The following is a 23,426-nucleotide window of genomic DNA, read 5'->3' on the forward strand; positions in this document are numbered from 1 at the left end:
AGTAAATCGACGTTAAACGTTGGCAATCTGGCAACACTGTAATCACATTATGGCAACTACCTCTATGAACAAGGAGAGCAAAGCTGTGCAGTTAGTGCAGTAGATAGCATTTTGAGTTAGCATGCAGGAGGTTGAGGCTTCAGTTCTGGATAGAGGGTTATTTATTTTTATTTGCAAAAAGTTGTCTGCGTGGTACGGTCCTGGGGTCTTAATCGTCATACAGCGATTACAGTTGGTCTTCTTCAAAACATTTGTAGTTACATACTATGAATATAGAAATGGAAGTACAATCGTTTTCATTGGTCATCTTTTAAAGAAGTCTTTTGCACGTTGTGGACGCAAATTGTTTCACACCCCTGCATCTATTACATTCCAAGCCTGTTTTGTGTGTATCCTCCCCCACTGGTCCCATAGAAATTATCTGCAAAGCACGTTGCTAGTCTTACTGGTGAAGGCCCAACGAAATGTAATGGACCTAAACTTGGCAAGTATAGTAGCTGATATGGAAAATGGAAATGAGCGTTTGGCGTCATTGGCCGGGAGGCCCCTTTACGGGACAGGTCCGGCCGCCTTGGTGCTGGTCTTATTACATTCGACGCCACACTGGACGACCTGCGCGCTGGATTGTAGTTGGTATTAATCGATGGGACTGTTGGGGAAGGGTACGCACAAAACAAGTTTGGAGTTTAGTGGATGGAGTGGTGCAAAAATGGAGTGGTGCGAAACCGTTCACACCCACGCCATGCAAATGACTTCTTTAAAAACTTACCTATGAAAACGATTCTTGTGTTCGTAGTAGGTAACTGCAAATGTTATGTAGAAGACCAACCGTCATTGCTATCTCAGCAAATTAAAACAAATAAGCCTCGATCCAGAATCGAACCCTCGACCTCCTGCACGATAAGCCAAAAAGACTATCCACTGCACCAATTGCACAATGCTGATCAGGTGTACTGACAGAGACAGTTACCGTACACGTGTTTACAGTGTTGCCAGACTGCCTATCTTTAACGTCCATTTACTGCCTGAAATATGCGCAGGATGACATTTTGCGAGAGACGTTTTCGTATTACTAGTATACGACGAATTGCACTATTAAGTCCGTATGCGCGAATTTTATCTTCGCCCTGTATATACCTTTTCCAAACTCTTCAACTCCCTGTGTCGTCTGCTTTCATTTACACAATATTGTCTGCTAGCTAAGGCTGACTAAATGATTCGCATTTGTTTGCATCCGGGGCCATGGGACAAAGTCCCTAACTTTCCCTGTCTTTCTTCTATCTGTGGTTTCCACTATCTAATAATCAGTTTCTCGTCTTGAGTTTCTGCCAATGGCGATACATTTCTTCCATTTAAGATCCAGCTTGTTGCAATATTTTTCCTTGTACATTCATTTCGTTTTCTGAGTACCGCATCCTACTGCAGCATCATATTAAAGGCATGCCTCTTACGGTGCGTTTACGCTCCCACCTCGCTTTTTTCTTTAGAATATTACACGAAAATCTAGAAGTGGTAAATGCAGCAGATGAAGTAGATGTGGATAAAAACTGACGAATTATCATCTCAGATTGAATAGGCCTACGAATTGCTGCCATGACAGATCTCTATTCACGAAAATCTTAAAGCGCCTGTCACAGTGTACATTGATTACTACAAACGCCAGCTTTTGGCGTGGGATGATTTCAATGAACTTTGACATCAATCGCTCCCTCCATGCAGTTCCATAAACTGCCGCTAGATCAACAAAAATTGCAGCAGATTTGAGACCTCGTTGAAATCCAGCTTCTGCTAGAGTTGCCAATGTTAAACCCTAGTCGCAGTAGGTTTGATGTTTGCTAAAGCCACCTTTTCGACGAGGATTATTTGATCAATGACCTCTTGAATGGGATTTAGAATAAACATTTCTAGTAGTTCTTGTACCGTTGGGTGCTTAGTTTACAACTGCATAATATCCTACGGAATTTTGAAATCAGAGAACTTCCATTTTCAAAGTTTAAGATCTCCGTAACTTACTGGAATACTAATAACATATCTTGTTCAATGGGAGTTCTGTAACGCTTTAGAATGAAAAACGAAAAAGTATTAAAACATGTTTATTTGGTAACAAGCGTATTTTTGTACAAATGTATAAAATGGAAAATCAGTAATGACTATTCTTTCAGTCTAAGTGAGTCTATGATGGGAGTGTAGTTTTCACTTTGGTGGGAAGATGTCATTGTATGGCACCTTGTGAAATAAGTTATTGGAGATGTCCTTAAAGGCCACAGAAAATGCTTCTTCAATTGTCGGCCTGAGCTCCTTCAGGATCTCTTCCCAGTTGTCGTTGAGGAACTTGTTCATGTTGTCTCCTGCAATGAAAGGCAAACTGATTAGCAAGGAACAGCTTACAGCGTATTAATCCCAAGGAAATAATTGACATCTATTCACGTACTTGGGTTGTGTGACTCAAAATTAATTTCATCAGGAAATAAAAAATTCAGTAACTCCCAAGACGCGATGTAGAAGCACTACATTTGCTAGTGCACGTGGTCCAGAGCAACAGAGGTAAAGACTGAAATGTCGTACTTTTGACTAAATGGGGACTGTGAAAGGCGTTAGCAGAGAGCAGTAGTCGGAAATAAACTATTACCAAAGTCTAGTACATAGTCACGACCCTCTCTGATTTGAAAGCTATTACCGTTTGGCAGTTAGAGGGACACTAGCACTCCAAGCGGTGAGAAAGGAGGCAGTCACATGCTTCGTAAAGATGATGTACGTTTTTATTCATTTTTCTTCTTAATTAAGGAAATAGCTGTTCAATAAATTAATAAATCAAAAGACGTGAATTATCGTGAAACGTTAAAACAACCGAATTTAACTGATTCAGCGACATAAGCTACAACTTATTCGAGAAGAAATACATTCGCATATGTGTACAACTGCAGTTTACTCTGCTGACAGCAAGAGAATATTAATACAGTTTCATGCATGAGAAGCATGTAATTCTGTTGTGGTCTGTTCTTGTTACGATAGGCATTTCTCTTGAGGTGTAAACTTTTTTAAGGAGTCTAATGATTCGCCCATTCTTATACTTTATTCGACTTTCTAATAGACGAATATTTTTGTAAATATAAATAGTTCTGTTTCAACAGTGAGTATGCAGGATATTCTTGCAATTTGTGCGTCAGATGTAGCAAGAATAGTGGAATTGTTTCCTTCTGCGTTGGGAAACAGTTTTATTGCTTTTAACTTTTTATTACGACGTTTATGTGGTTTACCCTTCAGTTACGGATGTGGTGATACGCTACGTAATGTAGCTATTACGTTCCACACATGTCTGCTACGTTTCACATTCACTGATTTAGTTACAAGTGTAGCGAGCAAAACTTCACGTTGTTGGGTAGATTCAAGACATCTTTGTGTAAAAGGTCATGTCATCTGGTGTTTACTAGCAAATTTTCGTTATTAAAGGAAAACTACATTTTTCAGTTAATACCTAAACGTTACAAGTTAATCTTAAATAAACTGTCCTGTAATGTACCGTTTCACACTTCGCAGGGTCCTTAGGAAACTAAAGAATGACAAATGTGGTGTCAATTTTTAGTTATCCTCCATCTTTATGGAATTACATACGCTCTCTATTGTGAAAACAATCTAATAAATCAGTTTAATCGGTAAAATTGTATCATGTTCAGAAGTGTCACTTGCTGACCGCTTGGTGCGTTGCTAAAGGCAGAGGGTAACAAAAACGAGACGTTGACACCACTGTTAAGTTAGACCATTGGCCGTCAAACCTTTCTGTTCAAGAGCGACACTGACCTTGTGCAATAGCACCTCGGTCCGCATTTGCACCGATCTTATTATTAATTGGCAACCTACGTAAATTAGAGGTTCATTAGCCACCAGTAAGGGCGCGAGAACTTGACCGCGGGCGCCCTAGTACTGATCATTAAAAGTCGGCACCACTCAAAATACTTCATGTAGACATTTCTCTGCTTCATATTGCTGCCAGCCTCGGCGACACCGAAGTTATGACACTGTGATTATCTGACTAAGTATTGTTGTGTTGTCTATGTGAGTTAATGATTAATTGACTAATGACGAGTTTTACTTATACTTAAATGCGTTATGCAATATGAGCCGCAATCATAAATGTTTACTAAATGTTTTTAATGTCAATTTTTTCTTCTATCTGTTGCGTTGTAGTGCAACAGCCTTGATTTAATTTCACCGAGCGGCGAGGCGCAGTGGGTAGAAAAGTGAACTCTCGTTCGGGAGGACGACAGTGCAAATCCGTGTCCGGACATTCAGATTTAGATTTTCTCTGAATTCCCCCAATCACTCCAGGCAAATGCCGCTATGGTTCCTTTCAAACATTCCGAATTTTGGCTTAAACGTTAATAACTTCGATGTCGATGAGAACCTAAACACTAATCTTCCTTCCTTCCTTAATTTAATTTCGTGATCCTTGTTACGAATATATACCGTATTTTCAGGTGACAGTCTGTATCAAAATTTATGCTATAGCGGCTGATCGGTACGAGGTGCTGACGGTACGAATCGCTGACACTCGTGAGTTGTCAGTACTGAAAGACATATCCCTCTGTCTCTGAGGTAAGTGGCCAACTTTAGTTATTTTACTACCGAAGTCACCAACTCAATTAAAATTAAGCATATATTAAAATCTTACTGCCTCAATTGTCTTTGGACGTTATTGACTGGGAAAATTACTCTCTTAAGAAGCTCTTCATGCGAGTTGATGTTCTGGATTCGGCTGTTAGTTGCTAGATGCGTATTATTAGAACATACGGCTGAGAACCGCGGGCCACATGAATATTTTACCCGCTGGCCGTAGTTTAACGAACACTGAGTTACACTGTGTCATTACTTACACGCGATATAGTACTACATACAATGACGGAAATGGAAAGTGGTATGCGGTGAAAACCTTGTTCGAACGCTACCAGACTGCTACTCCAGTATTTTCATGCCTGTGTGAAATGTTAATTAAACCCTTATTCTTGTGCTATCTTTTTTCAGAAAAGAAAAGAACCATTCCTGTGGCTACTCGGCGTGTATAGCGTCATTGCAAGTTTCGAAGTGGACGTCGCTTGGCTTGAGGGACATGAGGAAAATCGTTTTGACAGATGAGTACAGAACAAGGTGTGATAAAGTGGACTCAGAACATTGCGGCAAGCAGAATATGAAGGTTAGACAGCGAGAAGATCGAAGGACAGTTCCACTTGCTCTGACAAATAGACGGATGTACTGACAGAGGCTACAAGGCGTAGTCACTTAATGCTGGTTTAGGGTCTCGAGCCGCCAGGTGTTTCTTTACTAGAGACATCATACATACATATGCTGAATGTAGAGCAAGAGTCATTTAGGATATTAGTGGGATCTGTGACGTCCAGCGAACAGTCTCGATTTTATTTGCGTCTCCGTAGACGAGCTGGTGAAAGGTCACAGGTTGCAGGGACTTTCGTGACCCGTACTTCTCCAACTCCGAGAATCAAGGTCTGGGGAGATATTGAAAATTCCAAAAGGACTGTTTGGAGTTGTTGAAAGGAAGCTGAATTCTCCCCGGGATGCAGCAAGAACGGTAAATCCCGGGAATGTAGCCGAGTGGCGTCGTCGAGCACTGCCGATATTTTGCCTGGAGCACAACCCTGCCATTTTCAAGGCAAAACTGAAGGAAATAAGTCCTGTGCAAGTGCAATTAAAACCCGGTTTCCACGGAAACCAGGTAACACGCACGCACTGTAAACACTAGCGCTACCACAAACCAAAGATGACCGATGTCAGAAGCTATCGATAGTGAAATTAATGATCAACGAGTGAGGCAGCATCTGTTTTTTGACAAGGAACAGAGCAGGATTCCACGCAGAATTTAAACAAAAGCCGCCATCTCTATTAACAGGGTTACTTGCTAATCTAATTTCAACAGCTTCCTTAATAACACTATCCCAATAGCTGGAAGTAAATGTCAGAATCTCAGTGTTGCTATATTCCATAGGATGACCTGTGCCAAGATAATGTTGTGCAATGGCGGGTTTGCTCGGCTGTTGTAAGTGTGTGTGCCGCTTCTGCTCAGTATACTGGTCCTCCACAGTCCTGATACTGCATTTGACTTGCCACAACTGCAAGGAATACGGTAGACACCCGCCTTGCACAAACCAAGATCATCCTCTGCGTAGACTCGAAGGACACTAATCGTAGATGATGGTTGGAAAATATACTTCACATCATATTTCCGCAAAATACGACCAGTTCTATTCGAAATGCTGTCTGCGTAAGGAAAAAGACACGTAAACTATGGTGCCACCTCGGTATTATCATCACTCGTCCGGCGCACAGTTGGTCGATAGCGCAACACACATCTAACCTGTCTTTCAGTTCAACCAGTCTGACGAAAGTGACTTCGAGATGGGCTAACTCAGCTGATAAACTCTCAGGGTCCGAGATGACTTGGGCCTTCTGAAGCAATGTACGGTGTACCTCTTCACGTTGATCTGGATACTGACAACTGTCTGCCTGCAGATACAAATCAGTGTGAGCAGGCTTCCTGTAAACAGCGTGACCCAAAGTACTATCCACCTTACTCCAGACCACCACACCAAGGAAGGGAAGACAACCCCATCTATTGTGAAACGAATATTCGGATGGATTGAATTCAGTTGTTCTAAAAAGTCATTCAAAATTCTTATTGCCATGGGCCCAAACAACAAAAGTTTGGTCTACATATTTAAAGAAACACGCAGATTCCAAAGACGTCGACTCCAAGGCCCGTTCCTTGAAATATTCCATAAACAAATTGGCGATAATAGGTGACAATGGGCTTTCCATAGCAACAACATCTGTCTGCTCGTAGTACTTGACATTGAATAAAAAGTAACTCGAAGTCGACACATGTCCAAATAGGTTCGTTAGTTCAGCACCGAACCGAACGTCAATCAACCGTAACAAATAAGATCGAGGAACACGGCTGAATAGAGGGCCCACATCAAAACTTCCTAGAATATCAGAGCCATTCGAACGCATTCCCTCTAATCGATGTAAGGCGTCCACCGAGATCTTAATGTTGTGTTCATACCGACCAGCTATAGGGCTCAACAAAGTAGCAAGGTATTTTGCTACACGATATGTCGCAGCAACGATGTTACTTACAATCGGGCCAAGAGGAACCCCTTCCTTGCAGATCTTAGTGAGGCCGTATATCCTAGGGGGAAGAGCACGAATCGAAATGAGACACTTGATGGTCTTCAGGGATAAGGAACTTTTCTTCAGGAGGCTGTTAGTCTTTCTCTCAACACTTCTCGTGTGGTGGCACCGATTCTCGAATACGTTAAATCAGAAAGTAAACAAAGCATCTTCTGAACGTAATCCCGCTTGTCCAAAACAGCGGTAGCATAGCCCTCGACCACAGGTAAAATAAGGACATCCGGATCAACTCTAATTAAACGAAAAGCAGCCGTCTCAGTCCCTCTGATATTACTCTCGGGTGGACGTGCCCCAGTCAGTACATAACATACCTCCCTCCTTCGCAACCTCAGAAGGTAGTTTAGAAACAGCCTGTTCAACAAAAGTGATAAAATGTACCACTGGCAAACGCTTGGAAGTCGGTGCACAGAGCTTACTTGCTGCAGTTTTGCCTTGAAAAAGGCAGGGTGTGCTCCTGTCGAAACATCGGCGGTTGTCGACGGCATCAACCGGCTGCGGTCCCATAAGTTATTTGAAGATTGTAAACGCCGGGAGAAAATAAGGCCTCATGGTAATTCCTATTGTCATATCCTTCATGAAGAAAGTAAGAAGTGGCATATTCTGAATCTACATCTACATTTGCTATTTCGGCAGTTAAATAACTGATGATGACCGATTTACAGAAGACATGGAACAAATAATTCACAGTAATAAAAAAACGTTTATCAAAAGACATATTTGTTGACATTGAATGGAAGTTCAGATGTTAGGAAATCTCTTTTGAAGATGTCTGTCTGAAGTGTACACTTGTCAGGAGGTGAAAAATGGACGATACGCTATTCTGACAATACGAGAGTAGTAGCCTCTGGAATGTACTGATACAGAATGAAGATGAAAATTAAATAGGCAGAATGAGTAACTGATTAACATGTATTAAGTCTAACTTAAAAAAATGAAAGAAATTTATTGCACAATTTGACTGAAAGATGAAATCGGTTGATATTACTCAGGCAGGCAGTTAATGGAAGAGGCCTCACCCACACCATTTGATACAATTGAAATTCCACCCACCTCCCCACCTCTCCTTCTGAAATTAGGAAGGTACTAAACTCTCTCAAGAATGAAAGTTCACATGGAATTGATGGCATTTCCAGCAGGATAATAAAAGCTTGTTCCCAAAAAATAAGTTTTGATTCTTAGCCACATATGTAATAGCTCTCTGAAGCAGGGTATTTTCCCAGATAGACTGAAGTATGCCATTGTTAAACCACTGCATAAAAAAGGTGATACGTCTGATGTCAACAACTACCGCCCAATCTCTCTTCTGACTGCCTCATCCAAAATTCTTGAAAAAGTAATGTACTGTAGAGTAGCTTCACACCTTTGTAAAAATAGTTTTAACAAAATGTCAGTTTGGTTTCCAGAAGGGTTTTTCACTAATAAAATACTAAATCTTCTGAGAAAACGGAAGTCACTTGTTGGGATTTTTTGTGATTTATCAAAGGCTTTTGATTGTGTAAATCATGGAATACTTCTAGATAAACTCAAGTACTGTGGTATGAATAGGACAGTGCTCAAATGGTTTAAATCATACCTAACTGGAAGAGTGCAGAAAGTTGATACAAGCAGTTCACATAATAGGCAAAAAGTTCGTGATTTCTCAAACTAGGGAACAATCAAGACTGGGGTACCGCAAGATTCGGTCTTGGTTCCTCTGCTGTTCTTAATATATATATTAATGAGTTGCCATTCTATATTCACGAAGTCGCAAAGCTGGTACTTTTTACCGATGATACAAGTATAGCTATCACACCCAACAGACAAGAATTAACTGGTGAAATTGTAAACGATATTTTTCAGAAAATCATTAAGTGGTTCTCTGCAAATGGGCTCTCATTAAACTTCGACAAAACATAGTACACTCCTGGAAATTGAAATAAGAACACCGTGAATTCATTGTCCCAGGAAGGGGAAACTTTATTGACACATTCCTGGGGTCAGATACATCACATGATCACACTGACAGAACCACAGGCACATAGACACAGGCAACAGAGCATGCACAATGTCGGCACTAGTACAGTGTATATCCACCTTTCGCAGCAATGCAGGCTGCTATTCTCCCATGGAGACGATCGTAGAGATGCTGGATGTAGTCCTGTGGAACGGCTTGCAATGCCATTTCCACCTGGCGCCTCAGTTGGACCAGCGTTCGTGCTGGACGTGCAGACCGCGTGAGACGACGCTTCATCCAGTCCCAAACATGCTCGATGGGGGACAGATCCGGAGATCTTGCTGGCCAGGGTAGTTGACTTACACCTTCTAGAGCACGTTGGGTGGCACGGGATACATGCGGACGTGCATTGTCCTGTTGGAACAGCAAGTTCCCTTGCCGGTCTAGGAATGGTAGAACGATGGGTTCGATGACGGTTTGGATGTACCGTGCACTATTCAGTGTCCCCTCGACGATCACCAGTGGTGTACGGCCAGTGTAGGAGATCGCTCCGCACACCATGATGCCGGGTGTTGGCCCTGTGTGCCTCGGTCGTATGCAGTCCTGATTGTGGCGCTCACCCGCACGGCGCCAAACACGCATACGACCATCATTGGCACCAAGGCAGAAGCGATTCTCATCGTTGAAGACGACACGTCTCCATTCGTCCCTCCATTCACGCCTGTCGCGACACCACTGGAGGCGGGCTGCACGATGTTGGGGCGTGAGCGGAAGACGGCCTAACGGTGTGCGGGACCGTAGCCCAGCTTCATGGAGACGGTTGCGAATGGTCCTCGCCGATACTCCAGGAGCAACAGTGTCCCTAATTTGCTGGGAAGTGGCGGTGCGGTCCCCTACGGCACTGCGTAGGATCCTACGGTCTTGGCGTGCATCCGTGCGTCGCTGCGGTCCGGTCCCAGGTCGACGGGCACGTGCACCTTCCGCCGACGACTGGCGACAACATCGATGTACTGTGGAGACCTCACGCCCCACGTGTTGAGCAATTCGGCGGTACGTCCACTCGGCCTCCCGCATGCCCACTATACGCCCTCGCTCAAAGTCCGTCAACTGCACATACGGTTCACGTCCACGCTGTCACGGCATGCTACCAGTGTTAAAGACTGCGATGGAGCTCCGTATGCCACGGCAAACTGGCTGACACTGACGGCGGCGGTGCACAAATGATGCGCAGCTAGCGCCATTCGACGGCCAACACCGCGGTTCCTGGTGTGTCCGCTGTGCCGTGCGTGTGATCATTGCTTGTACAGCCCTCTCGCAGTGTCCGGAGCAAGTATGGTGGGTCTGACACACCGGTGTCAATGTGTTCTTTTTTCCATTTCCAGGAGTGTACATACAGTTCCACACAGTTAATGAAATGACACTATTAATAAATATAGCCTTCGATCAGAAATCGGTAGCTAAGGTAGAATATTCAAAATTTCTAGGTGTATGCATTGATGAGGGGTTGAACTGGAAAAAACACACTAAGGATCTGCTGAAACGTTTGAGTTCAGCAACTTATGTTATTAGGGTCATTGCAAATTTTGGCAATATACATCTCAGTAAATTAGCTTACCAAGCCTATTTTCATTCTCTGCTTTCGTATGGCATGATAATCTGGGGTAACTCATCATTGAGTAAAAGAGTGTTCATTGCACAAAAGCGTGTAATCAGAATAACTGCTGGACCTCATGCAAGATCATCCTGCAGACACATATTTAAAGAGCTAGGATCTTCACTGTAGCCTCACAATATATACATTCACTTATGACATTTGTTATTAACAATCCGAACGAATTCAAAAGTAATAGCAGTGTACGTGGCTACAACACTAGGAGGAAGGATGATCTTCACTACTCAAGGTTAAATCTAACTTTGGCTCAGAAGGGGGTAAATTATGCTCCCACAAAAGTCTTTGGTCACTTACCTAATAGCATAAAAAATCTGACAGATAGCCATATAGCATTTAAAACGAAATAAAAACAATTTCTTAATGGCAACTCCTTCTACTCATTAGATGAATTTTTGGATATAGTAAGTGGGTACTTTCCCCTACCACCACAAAAAAAATTAAAAATATTAAGTGTCATGTAATATTTTGTGTAATGTAATATATTGTATAGACACCTTTTATTAATCTGACGCGTTCCACATCATTGCGAAGTGTAGTATTCATGATATATGGAACAAGTACTAATCTAATCTAATCTAACCCGAGGCATCATGGGATCATAAATTTGGTACTAGAGGGAACTGTTTGAAGGGGAGGGGGGAACTGTTAGGGAAACCAAGGCTTTAGGTTCAAATGGATGCAGTTTGCTGTAGTTACACAGAGATGAAGAGACATGCACGGGATGAAGTAGCGGGCGGAGCTGCATCAAACCAGTAATCGGGCTGGAGACCACAACAGCAGCTCATGGTTGCAGCAGAGTGCGATAGTTCTCACCGAGTGCCTTGTCTCCGTTGAAGAGGTTGTTGAAGGTGAGGTAGACCCGGTCCGTAGTGAAGCTGAACTTGAAGTCTTTAACGTCCAAGTAGGTGGTGCCGTCCTGCTGCAGCGGTGCGCCCTTCAGCAGGAGCTCCACTGCGGTGTTGGCTGGAACAGAAGCAGTTGCTTCACTGATTGTAGTCCCTGCTGACGGAAAAACTTTCTGAACTACTGACATTTCGACAAATCATCTACATGGTATCGATGCCGACGATATAGGGAGGGTGAAGTGTCAGGGACGATCAAAAAGTTTCCGTTCGAAGACTGTACAATCCAGAATCGGTATGCCAATCAGACAAAATCGCCGTGAGCACAGAGGTAATCACCCGACTGAGGCACCAGATTGAGGATATCGGTCCGCAATGGTGTTTTCAACAGACGTGAAGCCCCTCCCACATTCTTCGTTCTTCGGTGGACGTCTACGGATGTTTGCCCTTAGGCAGCCAAGAAAGGAATGACACAACGTTGGTCGAGTTCCGACACATTTGGTAATGACGTCGCCGTTAGTTGACCGTTTCGCATTTACCGCACGCACGTTGGAAAGACAAGAATGCCACAGCAATCTTTTGCCTACTTGTCGGTGCTTATCTGCCAGCATCAGAGTCGCGATGCGTTGTATATATGCTACAGCAACACTCTCGCACAGAATATTTTCATCGCCACTTATATTTATATTTTCGGTTCGTCATAGATTAGATACACTACTGGCCATTAAAATTGCTACACCACGAAGATGACGTGCTACAGACGCGAAATTTAACCGACAGGAAGAAGATGCTGCGATATGCAAATGATTAGCTTTTCAGAGCATTCATACAAGGTTGGCGCCGGTGGCGACACCTACAACGTGCTGACATGAGGAAAGTTTCCAACCGATTTCTCATACACAAACAGCAGTTGACCGGCGTTGCCTGGTGAAACGTTGCTGTGATACCTCGTGTAAGGAGGAGAAATGCATACCATCACGTTTCCGACTTTGATAAAGGTCGGATTGTAGCCTATCGCGATTGCGGTTTATCGTATCGCGACATTGCTGCTCGCCTTGGTCGAGATCCAATGACTGTTAGCAGAATATGGAATCGGTGGGTTCAGGAGGGTAATACGGAACGCCGTACTGGATCCCAAAGCCCTCGTATCACTAGCAGTCGAGATGCCAGGCATCTTATCCGCATGGCTGTAACGGATCGTGCGGCTACGTCTTGATCCCTTAGTCAACAGATGGGGACGTTTGCAAGACAACAACCATACTACACGAACAGTTCGACGACGTTTGCAGCAGCATGGACTATCAACTCGGTGACCATGGCTGCGGTTACCCTTGACGCTGCATCACAGGAACGCCTGCGACGGTGTACTCAACGACGAACCTGGGTGCACGAATGGTTAAACGTCATTTTTTCGGATGAATCCAGGTTCTGTTTACAGCATCATGATGATCGCATCCGTGTTTGGCGACATCGCGGTGAACGCACATTGGAAGCGTGTATTCGTCATCGCCTTACTGGCGTATCACCCGGCGTGATGGTATGGGATGCCATTGGTTACACATCTCGGTCACCTGTTGTTCGCACTGACGGCACTTTCAATAGTGTACGTAACATTTCAGATGTGTTACGACCCGTGGCTCTACCCTCCATTCGATCCCTGCGAAACCATACATTTCAGCAGGATAATGCACGACCGCATGTTGCAGGTCCTGTACGGGCCTTTCTGGATACAGAAAATGTTAGACTGCTGCCCTGGCCAGCACATTCTCCACATCTCTCACCAATTGAAAACGTCTGGTCAATGGTGGCCGAGCAAGTGGCTCGTCCACAATACGTCAGTCACCACTTTTGATGAACTGTGGTATCGTGTTGAAGCTGCACGGGCAGCTGTACCTCTACACGCCATCCAAGCTCTGTTTGACTCAATGCCCAGGCGTATCAAGGCCGTTATTGCGGCCAGAGGTGGTTGTTCTGGGTACTGATTTCTCAGGATCTATGCACCCGAATTACGTGCAAATGTAATCACATGTCAGTTCTAGTATAATATATTAGTCCAATGAATACCCGTTTATCATCTGCATTTCTTCGTGGTGCAGCAATTTTAATGGCCAGTAGTGCATATCAGAAAGGGTGACTCTACTTCGAAAAACAAAACCTTGTTAGTCCGAAGACAAGAAATTGTTACTTGTTGTATTATATTTCTGTTATTGTTGATTTATAAATATGTTTCAAGAGATTTGTTTAATTTTTTTGTGCAAGAACTGTAATATATTTAATAATAGGCGGCATGTCTCAGTAAACCGAGATCCCTCTTCGTACAATGAATGAAAAACTATTGTTTTAATCAATGATAACCATTTTCGGTCTGACTAGGACATAATGTTCGAATCAGGTCCTGCAACGTGCAGTTTATTAGTAGCGGTCACTACTGACAAACCGCACCTTACAACGTTACATCTGAAGACGATCGGCTAGTCAGGTAAAAACGGATCATCATTGTTAGAAAATCAATAGTGACCCTGAAGGTATTTTTCATTCTTTGTAATTTTTTATCAGATTCAAAATAAAGAAAATCTATGGAGCTACGGAGTGGCACTGAAGTTAATGTAAGCTTTGAGTAAAGGCAAATCTTCTGAATCGCAAATAGGAACGACAAAGCAGCAACGTTAATGTATATCGTGATTTAAATTGACAAGTGAGCTGTGCTATACTTCAGACATTCAGTTCTAACAGGATGAACAGTATTTTTCTATTTCTTTTTCAGTAATGATGATGCCAGCCCTTGAAAATTGGGTCTTAGCTGGTACTGAACTTGGAATACCACTCAGCTAGTTTCTTGCTAACAAGTAACAATGTCGGGTACGCATGCTCGAGCTTTTCCCACATTTACAGGATTGGCCCTCTGATTGACAGCTACAGGAGATGCCAAGTCTGCTAACTCGAGGTTATCAGAACAAGGTAAAAGACGCCTCCATTTTCCTGGTCGTGTTCATTTCGAGCGGCTTATGATGTTATCTTACTCTTTCATTTCTCTCTCTGTGTCTGATCATGGTGCCTTTACTGACAGCACTCCAGGGAGATGTTCAATCTAAATTATAGTTCTATGAGATAAATTTCGCTTCAAAGACGAACCTAGTGTCCAAAACCATTGGCACAGTGACTAAGCGTGTCAGCTCACTGTCCTTAAACCTCGTATTAAATTCCTTCAAAAATCCAGCTGTCAAGTTGCTGGTCAGGGTTAAAATTGTACAGTATGTAAAGACTGACGTCAGGAAACAATGTAATAGTGAAACTGCTGGCTATGCTATGACATAGGGGTCTATGCATGTTGCTGACAATATCTGACGAAACCAAAATTTGTTCCATCTTGTAGGGTGTGGAGTTCAGGTGGGCCTCAACTCAAATGCGATTTTAAAAGTTTCTCCATTTAGAAATCCTGTCATCTTTAGCTTTTGTCTCAAATGCATTTGTATTTACTGTTATTTTTATGAATTTGACAATTTCTCATCTCCTTAATTATTGTCACATGAATCTGATACTGGAAATTCTTTATGAAATCGTGTTGTTAAGTTTATTTGACAATATATGCTAGAGAACTGTGATTACTTACACACAATGTTCAGGAAAAATATATAGAAAGTAAAAGTATAAGAGCCCGACAGATGGGGGCAATGGCCGATATCGTTAGTATAATAGCAATGTCGAAATAGCGATATTATTTCTTCGGAGCCTATAGGCGACCAGGAGTACCAGAATCTGGAAATACAGCATACATAGACCAAGAGAAAGCAGTTGAGCACTTTTTGTTCGGTCCACCATTTACGCTTTCCATAAACTTCAATCCAGAAGTGCCATTCCTTTCACTTTTAGTTCGTCTTCTTTGGTAAAGGAATTTCGGAAAACCGTGAGTAGTAACTTCACTTGAGTGGCACTGCCGTCGGTAACATTACTATTACTATTGTGAAGTGAAGGTTTTCTTTGTGTCTTGCCGCTGGTGTACTTAACATACCAGCAGAGTCCATTTGGATGTTCTATCAGTTTTCAAGAGAGAGTTTCTTTGTAGAAACTATTAATGATGCTGTGGTATATCGAGAGGTTGTAACAATGGAAAATTGTACTGAAATGCAGGAGGATCTGCAGCGAATTGACGCATGGTTCAGGGAATGGCAATTGAATCTCAATCCAGACAAGTGTAATGTGCTGCGAGTACACAGATAGAAAGATCCCTTATCATTCAGCTACAGTATAGCAGGTCAGCAACTGTAAGCAGTTAATTCCATAAATTATCTGGGAGTACGCATTAGGAGTGATTTAAAAGGGAATGATCATATAAAGTTGATCGTCGGTAAAGCAGATGCCACACTGAGATTCATTGGAAGAATCCTAAGGAAGTAGGTTACAGTACACTTGTTCGCCCACTGCTTGAATACTGCTTACCAGTGTGGGATCCGTACCAGGTAAGGTTGATAGAAGAGATAAGAAGAGCCAACGGAGAGCAGCGCGCTTCGTTACAGGATCGTTTAGTAATCGCGAAAGCATTACGGAGATGCTAGATAAACTCCAGTGGAAGACTCTGCAGGAGAGACTCTCAGTAGCTCGGTAAAGGCTTTTGTTGAAGTTTCGAGAACATACCTTCACCGAAGAGTCAAGCAGTATATTGCTCCCTCCTACGTATATCTCGCGAAGATACCATGAGGATAAAATCAGAGAGATTAGAGCCCACACAGAGGCATACCGAAAATCCTTCTTTCCACGAACAATATGAGACTGGAATAGAAGGGAGAACCGATAGAGGTACTCAAGGTACTCTCCGTCACACACCGTCAGGTGGCTTGCGGAGTATGGATGTAGATGTAGATGTAGATGTTGATGTAGAAAGGAATCTCTCATTGAAATCCTCGCTAAACTTCAACCTTCTGTAAAACATCGACAGTCTTGGACATTTTCTTTTCTTTTCAGTCTGGCATGCTTTTTTCTTTACTGCTGCAACACTGTTCTGAGGCCCTTTGTGTACCATGGGGACCTGGTCCGTTTCTTATTTATTTGGTATTAATTTTTCAACTTCTGTCAATGTTATTTCCCTGAATTTAAGCCTCATCTGGCCTATATTTATATATTTAATATATTTATTTTGGAACGAATGGAGACTGTTCCTTAGGAAGGTCTCAACTGAATTTGTATTTGCTTAGTTTTAAACAGAAATATTTCGCATACATTTTTGGTCGCTTTAGACATTACGATGCTGACTCTCGCTTCAACGACCTTATAGTCACTAATCCCTGTATCGATCACGATGCTCCCTATTTGTTCAGTACTACTTGTTGCTAAGAGGTGGAATATGTTATCGTAACCATTTACAGTTGATGTAGTTTTACATACTGGCTGGGTTATTATTCGTTTCTTTCGAGTGTGTTCACTCCGTGAGAGTAATCGAATGAAAACAGTTGTTAAGGATCATCATTGCTTTTCATATTAACTGAATTGTTTATTCTTTCTTTCAATGTGAAACCTGTCTGTAGTTTCTCTGTCGGTTGAACCTTGTATTCGTTTCCAGAATGGGATTTTCACTCTGCAGCGCAGTGTGCGCTGATATGAAACTTCCTAGCAGATTAAAACTGTGTGCCGGACCGAAACTCGAACTCGGGACCTTTGCCTTTCGTAGGCAAGTGCTCTACCATCTGAGCTATCCAAGCACGACTCACGAACCGTCCTCACAGCTTCAATTATGCCAGTACCTCGTCTCCTACCTTCCGAACTTCACAGAAACTCTTCTGCGAACCTTGCAGAACTAGCACTCTTGGAAGAAAGGATATTGCGGAGACATGTAAATTGCGGCCAACAGTGATAAGGAGGTACAGAGTTTATTTTTATATATTTCTTAAAGGTGGAAACATTTTTAAAAAATGAAAATAAACTATGTACAAGGACGGCACTCGTATCACTGCTGGTCGCAATTTATATCTATTTAAAGCTCAACAGTGACCTTCTCCTTCAGTATTGGAAAATCCTACTTGGAAAGCGAGCGAAGCAACTGCGTGCCTATTGTAAAAGATTGCCTATACTTTTTCTGTTCGGCATAATATACCAAACTTTTGCTGGCATAGAGGATGATATTTTTGTAATTGCTCTTGCGCTGCAATTCTATGTAATCGACCTTTTATTTGTCAATGGGTGGTAGTGTGTACAAAAACCGGTAGCCACTAGGAAAAATAATCTACTACTGTAGGCTAAAACATATAATTTTTCAGTGTACTATAGAGCGCTCTTTCACCGAGAATATGTCGGGAATGTGTAATTGAAACATGTGAAGCAAAATTTGTTCCAAAATCGTTGGGTTTCGATCAAAAACAGCGCGAAACGCAAGTTTCTCAGGAGTCACGAGCTCCTATTAACAACGATGCAGAATTTCTGAAACGTGTCATAGCAGGTTATGAAACACGTCAAACAAAGGCTCAGTCGTTCCAGAGGAAGCATTCTGGATTGACAAGACCGTAAAAAGTTGGACAAGTGCGCTCAAATATTAAGATTATGCTCACCGTGTTCTCGAATTTGACGCCACAGTGCACCGTGAGTTATAGCCACTAGGTCGAAAGATCCATAACGAGTACTACTTGCAAGGGCAACGCCGTTTGCATGAAGGATTCCGAAAAAAAAGAAGCCTGGATTTGTGGAGAGACAATTGATGGCTTTTGCACAATGATAATGCAGCTCCTCATATTTCTTGTTCATAAATTTTTGGGCAAACGTAATAATATAATGATGGCGCACCCCCCCATATTCGCCAGACATGACCACATGTGACTCTTTTCTGTTGACAAAATAAATAAAATCTTGAAGTTCCACCATTTTATAAGCATAGATGAGATTAAAAGTTATCTGGAAGATGGAGTTTCGTATGCGTTTCTGAGACTGGAAAAGGCGCTGGCATAGGCGTGTAACCTCTGATGGTTACTGTTTTGGATGGGATAACATAATGTACACGAATAAATGGAATTATTTTCATAAAAGAAAAATTCCCGAACACACCTATTACCGGACGGACACTTCATGAGTGTGATGTGTTACACCTGCAGGATAGTCACGCTTTGGTGATGGATACTTACAGATGGTGATGTTGCAGTCGCCCATCCCCTGGATGGGCAGCGCGAGCACCTTCCCCTCCAGTTTGTAGTTGCCGTTCATTGAAACAGGGGAGGCAGCGTGCGCGATTATCTTGATGTCGTAGCTGCCGGGCGTCATCCTGCGAACATGTCGAACCGCATGACGTCACTGACGCACAAACACAGCGACAGTACTGCACAGCCATAACATAGATTCTCAACTCAGATTCAGAATGAAACCGACACAGCAAGACCAATCTTAATCATATCCTTGTATATTGGTTGTATACGTGACTGTTGACTTCCGGTGTCAGTGAAGGGGAAGAAGAAATCTTAACCATTACATCTATGTCTGTCAGTAATCCGCAAGCCAGAATCGCGTGTTGCACAAGGAGATCTTCATCACGTGTAGATGTCACTACATTCCTAACGGGTCCGTGAGGTGTCACCTCCTCGAAGAAAAACGGACCGAGAATCAACGGGCTTGTGCAATCTCATCACACAGTCACATAAGCTGCGTGCCGTGGAAGTTCCGCACAACATGTTGCGGAATAGAGCCCGATATGCGACAGTTCTGTGCATTCACTGCACCGTGCAGAGGAAAATGTGCCTCATCCATTCAAAGAATATTTCCCAGCCACATGTCATCGTTTTCCATGCATGCCAAAAAACGAAGGGCAAATTCACGACGTTGAACCCTGTCTTCTGGCTTTATTGGGTGCACATTATGAATAGTGTAGACAAACCACTGTAAAATGCAACTCAAAAATCTTTTAAAATGTTGACCAGGGGAAAGATGGTTCCCATGGTGCAGCTCGAGCACTTGCTGCAGAATTTGGTGCATGTGCTGCAGGGTTGGCTACAGCTATAGCAACTCCATCAACAATTACCATGAGAATGGGACATCTGCCTCTCCCTGCTGCACGACCCAATTAAACTGTTTCTTCCAATTCCTTGATCATATTCTTTAGCCCATTTATTGACACGTGCCTCTTCGCAGCTATTTATGTGGCAATATTCCCACAATGCAGACTGTTCTTGTTGTCGTTCTGGTGAAACAACTTTACCAGCAGGGGACAGTCTTCCTTCTCAAAAGCCACTGGGATTACTTCAGAAAACTTTAACCTTCTTATCGCTTTAACACCAATAGTGGTTTCACGAAAGAAATTAACACATCTTGCCCAGCGACAAGCAGCATACTGACGTCAAAACAGAAAACATTTCACATTCTGACTGCTTACAGCGCCGTATTTCCACCTGGTGGCAGAAAGTGGAACTATTATCTTTTCAGACTATTGCGCGAGCGCACCGGGCTAATGAACAGACCTGCGATGCTTTGGTGCCATCGAATGTATACAGCCCACACTGCAGTACTCGGAACACCATCCCTTTCATTATAACCACTCAGTATTTTGGCATGAACGGGAGCGAGTAGATAGATTCGTTTATTTACTGTGTCACTCAGAAGAAATGGTTCAAATGGCTCTGAGCACTATAGGATTTAACTTCTGGGGTCATCGGTCCCCTAGAACTTAGAACTACTTAAACCTAACTAACCTAAGGACATCACACATATCCATGCCCGAGGCAGGATTCGAACCTGCGACCGTAGCGGTCGCGCAGTTCCAGACTGAAGCGCCTAGAACCTCGCGGCCACTCTGGCCGGCCACTCAGAAGAACACCGCGCCTACTCGTCACCGCTGATTTCGTCCAAATTTATGCTATACGCAGGTCTTGGCCAGAAATGAAAGTTACAGAAACGTAAGATCCAGATGGCCGAGTGTTTAGAAAAACTAGAGTTTTTGGCATGGGTCGGGCGAGGCATGAGCCATTTGTGTTAGTATAGCTTCCAGACTGCGCTTGGCATAGCGATAAGAGTGCAGGAGGGGAATCCGAGAGTTGTGGAGTCGAGTTCTCATGCAGAAATTTCTTCTATTTTCAATTTTTAACGTTACTTACACTGTAAGTGAACCCATGCAATGCTAAGTACATTTATTAATCGTTTCATAAAAGGAACCAAAAGGAAATGTAATCGTAAATTTATAACTGCAAATACATTTGCGGGACGGTATTTAAGCTGAACACGAGAACTTCGGATGTAAAATTAGGTACTTTTATAATTACACGTTTGATGTCTTACATGTGTTGGGTGATATTGATCGTAGAAATAGGGGAAGCAATCATTTTCTCTGCACACATCGTTATCGTTGCATTTTTAAAATTACATTGTTGCTTAAAGTTTCTATAGAAAAACAAACTTGGTTTAAATTCATAACAGATTCTCTCTCATCACACAATTTGGTAATAAACCACGCGTAACGCATCCTTTTGCCTATAATCGGATAGGATAGCTGCTGATGTAGATACAATGGAATTATTTTGATGTAGCCTCCCGGGAGGTGATTTGTTTTTCTCTCTCGATGAGATGAGATCTGTTTCGAAGATTTTTGCTGAATGTCTTTGCTTAACGATGAAACTAGATACCGCATGGTTGCATTAGCTGCCGGGGGCTACTCGTAGGATAAAGTGCAACTAACAGAATACTGTGACACGTACACTTTAATTACTATTCTGTCTTGGAAAGTTATTAGCAAGGAGCGTCGTGGACGCTATAAGTAGAATCTTTTCTCGGAAATTTATTTGCAATTCAAATTTTCCTCTGCGTTTCTTTTTGATGAATGATATGAAAATTTTAATAAATTCAATATGTATACCATTATTTCGGTTTATTTGTAGTGCAAATAACGTAAAAATTTAAGAAAAAAAAGACCTCCCGCATATAGAGTGGACCCCACAACTCTCAGATTACCAATATGTACTCTGCCCGCTGCACCAACCGGAGCCTAGAATCTAAACGGTTCACGCGTCGGTCGACCCACGCAAGAATGCTGCTTTTTCTAAACACTTGGCCGTCTGGACCACCTACGTCTGTCACTTTTATGTCTGACCAGGCCCTGCACATACCATAAATTCGGACGAAATTGTTGATGAAGAACGGCCGCGGTTCCTCTCTCAGTATAGCAATCGCCATCGTCCCGTTCACTCTGTGCAGTGATTTTTCGTGCTGAGTACTCACTCAACGGCGTCAATGACGGAGCTGCCTACGCCGGAGATGGTGACGTCAGAGAAGTCGAGGTTGACGGCGACCGGCTTGTTCTTCTCCTCGGCGATGCTGAGCGCCACAATCTTGAGCGGGTCGATAGGCTGCGTGCCGAGACTGCGAACACCTGCGCATAATGACGAAGTCAGATTTCCTGGGGAGCTGCAACGCCGTCCCTTATAGGTGCGTAATAGGAACTATAATTCTGGGAATATACGTAAATAAATTTTCAGATAGGGGCAGCAGCCCTATCAGATTGTTCGGCGTTGATGCTGCCGCCTACAAGAATGTATCTTTGTTCGACGAGCAGAAGGAAGTGCAGAAAGCTTTCAACTAAACTTCCGCTTGTTGTAAACAATGGCATCTCGCTTTAAATGTGGATAGATGCAAGACAAGATCTATAACAAAGAGAAAGCGCCCAAAGTCCTACGTCGTTATTAGGCAAGATTTTTGAAACAGATCTGGGAAAATCTAGTTCTTTTCCAAAGGAAATGGTATACAAGAGCGACCATTTCTAGGATGTTGCCAGAGAGTCTAAAAGTAACGAAGGAACGTTAGAGTTTAACGAAATCGTTAGACAGGGAGCAAATAGTAGTATTGTGTTAGTGTGTGTGGAAGGGGGGCGGGATGGTTGTCGGCTAGGGGCCTTCGAGGATGAGGTTGTTATCAACCATACGAAATTAGGAGAAAGTAGTGTAGTTACAGCGAGGAAGATGGGATAAAGAGATCTCACACATGATCACCCGCATAGTCTCTCTAGCTCACATAATGAAAGATTGCATTAAAATTATTCAGATGGTCTAAAATTGTTAAGTCAGTCTAAGTAAAACAACAGGAAAAATAAAGTAGATTAAAGGGAATTTGTGGTTAGCTGATCATTTGCAGAGAACATCGGGATATGTGCGAATAGGGCGCGTGCACCGAGGTTTCTGTAAAAACCTAATAATGTATATAGACAGTCCATCCAACCAGGACATCAAGAATTTGGACGATATTTGCCCATAAATGTCAATCAAATTCACCAACAGCCGTGAAACTTAAGACGTTTTTTATTTTATTTTATTTGGAAGGCTACCAGTTTCATCATTTCACTATGCCACCTTCAGCCCCCTTATGTATACGCATCTCTCCAAGACGGCGTAGTGAAATGCTGAAACTGGTAACCTTCAAAATAAAATAACATCTTAAGTTACGCGGCTGCCGGTGAGTCACTTGGACACTGACAATTACTTAACTAGCCGATGTCCCCGGGCCATGATGCCTGTTGTCAATATCCATACATGCATGACAACGGTCGAAGAAATTCTATGACTTTCAAGAATTTTTTAATTTAAAGTTGTTTTTAGTTTTTTGTGCAAATTTACATTCACCATTGAAATTTTTCATTTAATTCGTTAATTTTGGAGTGCATTAACGTGCTATATTAAATAGGAATTGCAGGTGGACTGACTTCGTCCGCTCTCGTCTATGTTGCAATTACCAGTGAGATTCGACGGAAGTCTCCAGAGAAGAAAACGGTAAGGCTGGCCATTGTTGTTATATAAACGTCCAGTTGTTCTGTGGAAGACTTCAATGGATG

General features: G+C 42.7%; 1 protein-coding gene across 1 annotated transcript in view; it reads right to left on the reverse strand.

Annotated features, from left to right (window-relative positions):
• Nucleotides 1–2,077: 2,077 nt before the first annotated feature.
• The window catches only part of LOC124711893 (protein takeout-like), a 49,613-nt gene continuing 28,264 nt past the window's right edge, over nucleotides 2,078–23,426 (reverse strand). Inside the window, exons 3-6 of the mRNA XM_047242140.1 lie at nucleotides 21,824–21,974; nucleotides 18,751–18,887; nucleotides 11,619–11,768; nucleotides 2,078–2,348 (exon numbers count right to left, since the gene is read on the reverse strand). Coding sequence (XP_047098096.1) covers nucleotides 2,194–2,348; nucleotides 11,619–11,768; nucleotides 18,751–18,887; nucleotides 21,824–21,974 — 593 coding nt within the window. The 3' untranslated portion in view covers nucleotides 2,078–2,193. The remainder of the gene's footprint in view (nucleotides 2,349–11,618; nucleotides 11,769–18,750; nucleotides 18,888–21,823; nucleotides 21,975–23,426) is intronic.

The sequence above is a fragment of the Schistocerca piceifrons genome, chromosome 8, assembly GCF_021461385.2.
Source record: "Schistocerca piceifrons isolate TAMUIC-IGC-003096 chromosome 8, iqSchPice1.1, whole genome shotgun sequence".
Lineage (NCBI taxonomy): Eukaryota > Metazoa > Arthropoda > Insecta > Orthoptera > Acrididae > Schistocerca > Schistocerca piceifrons.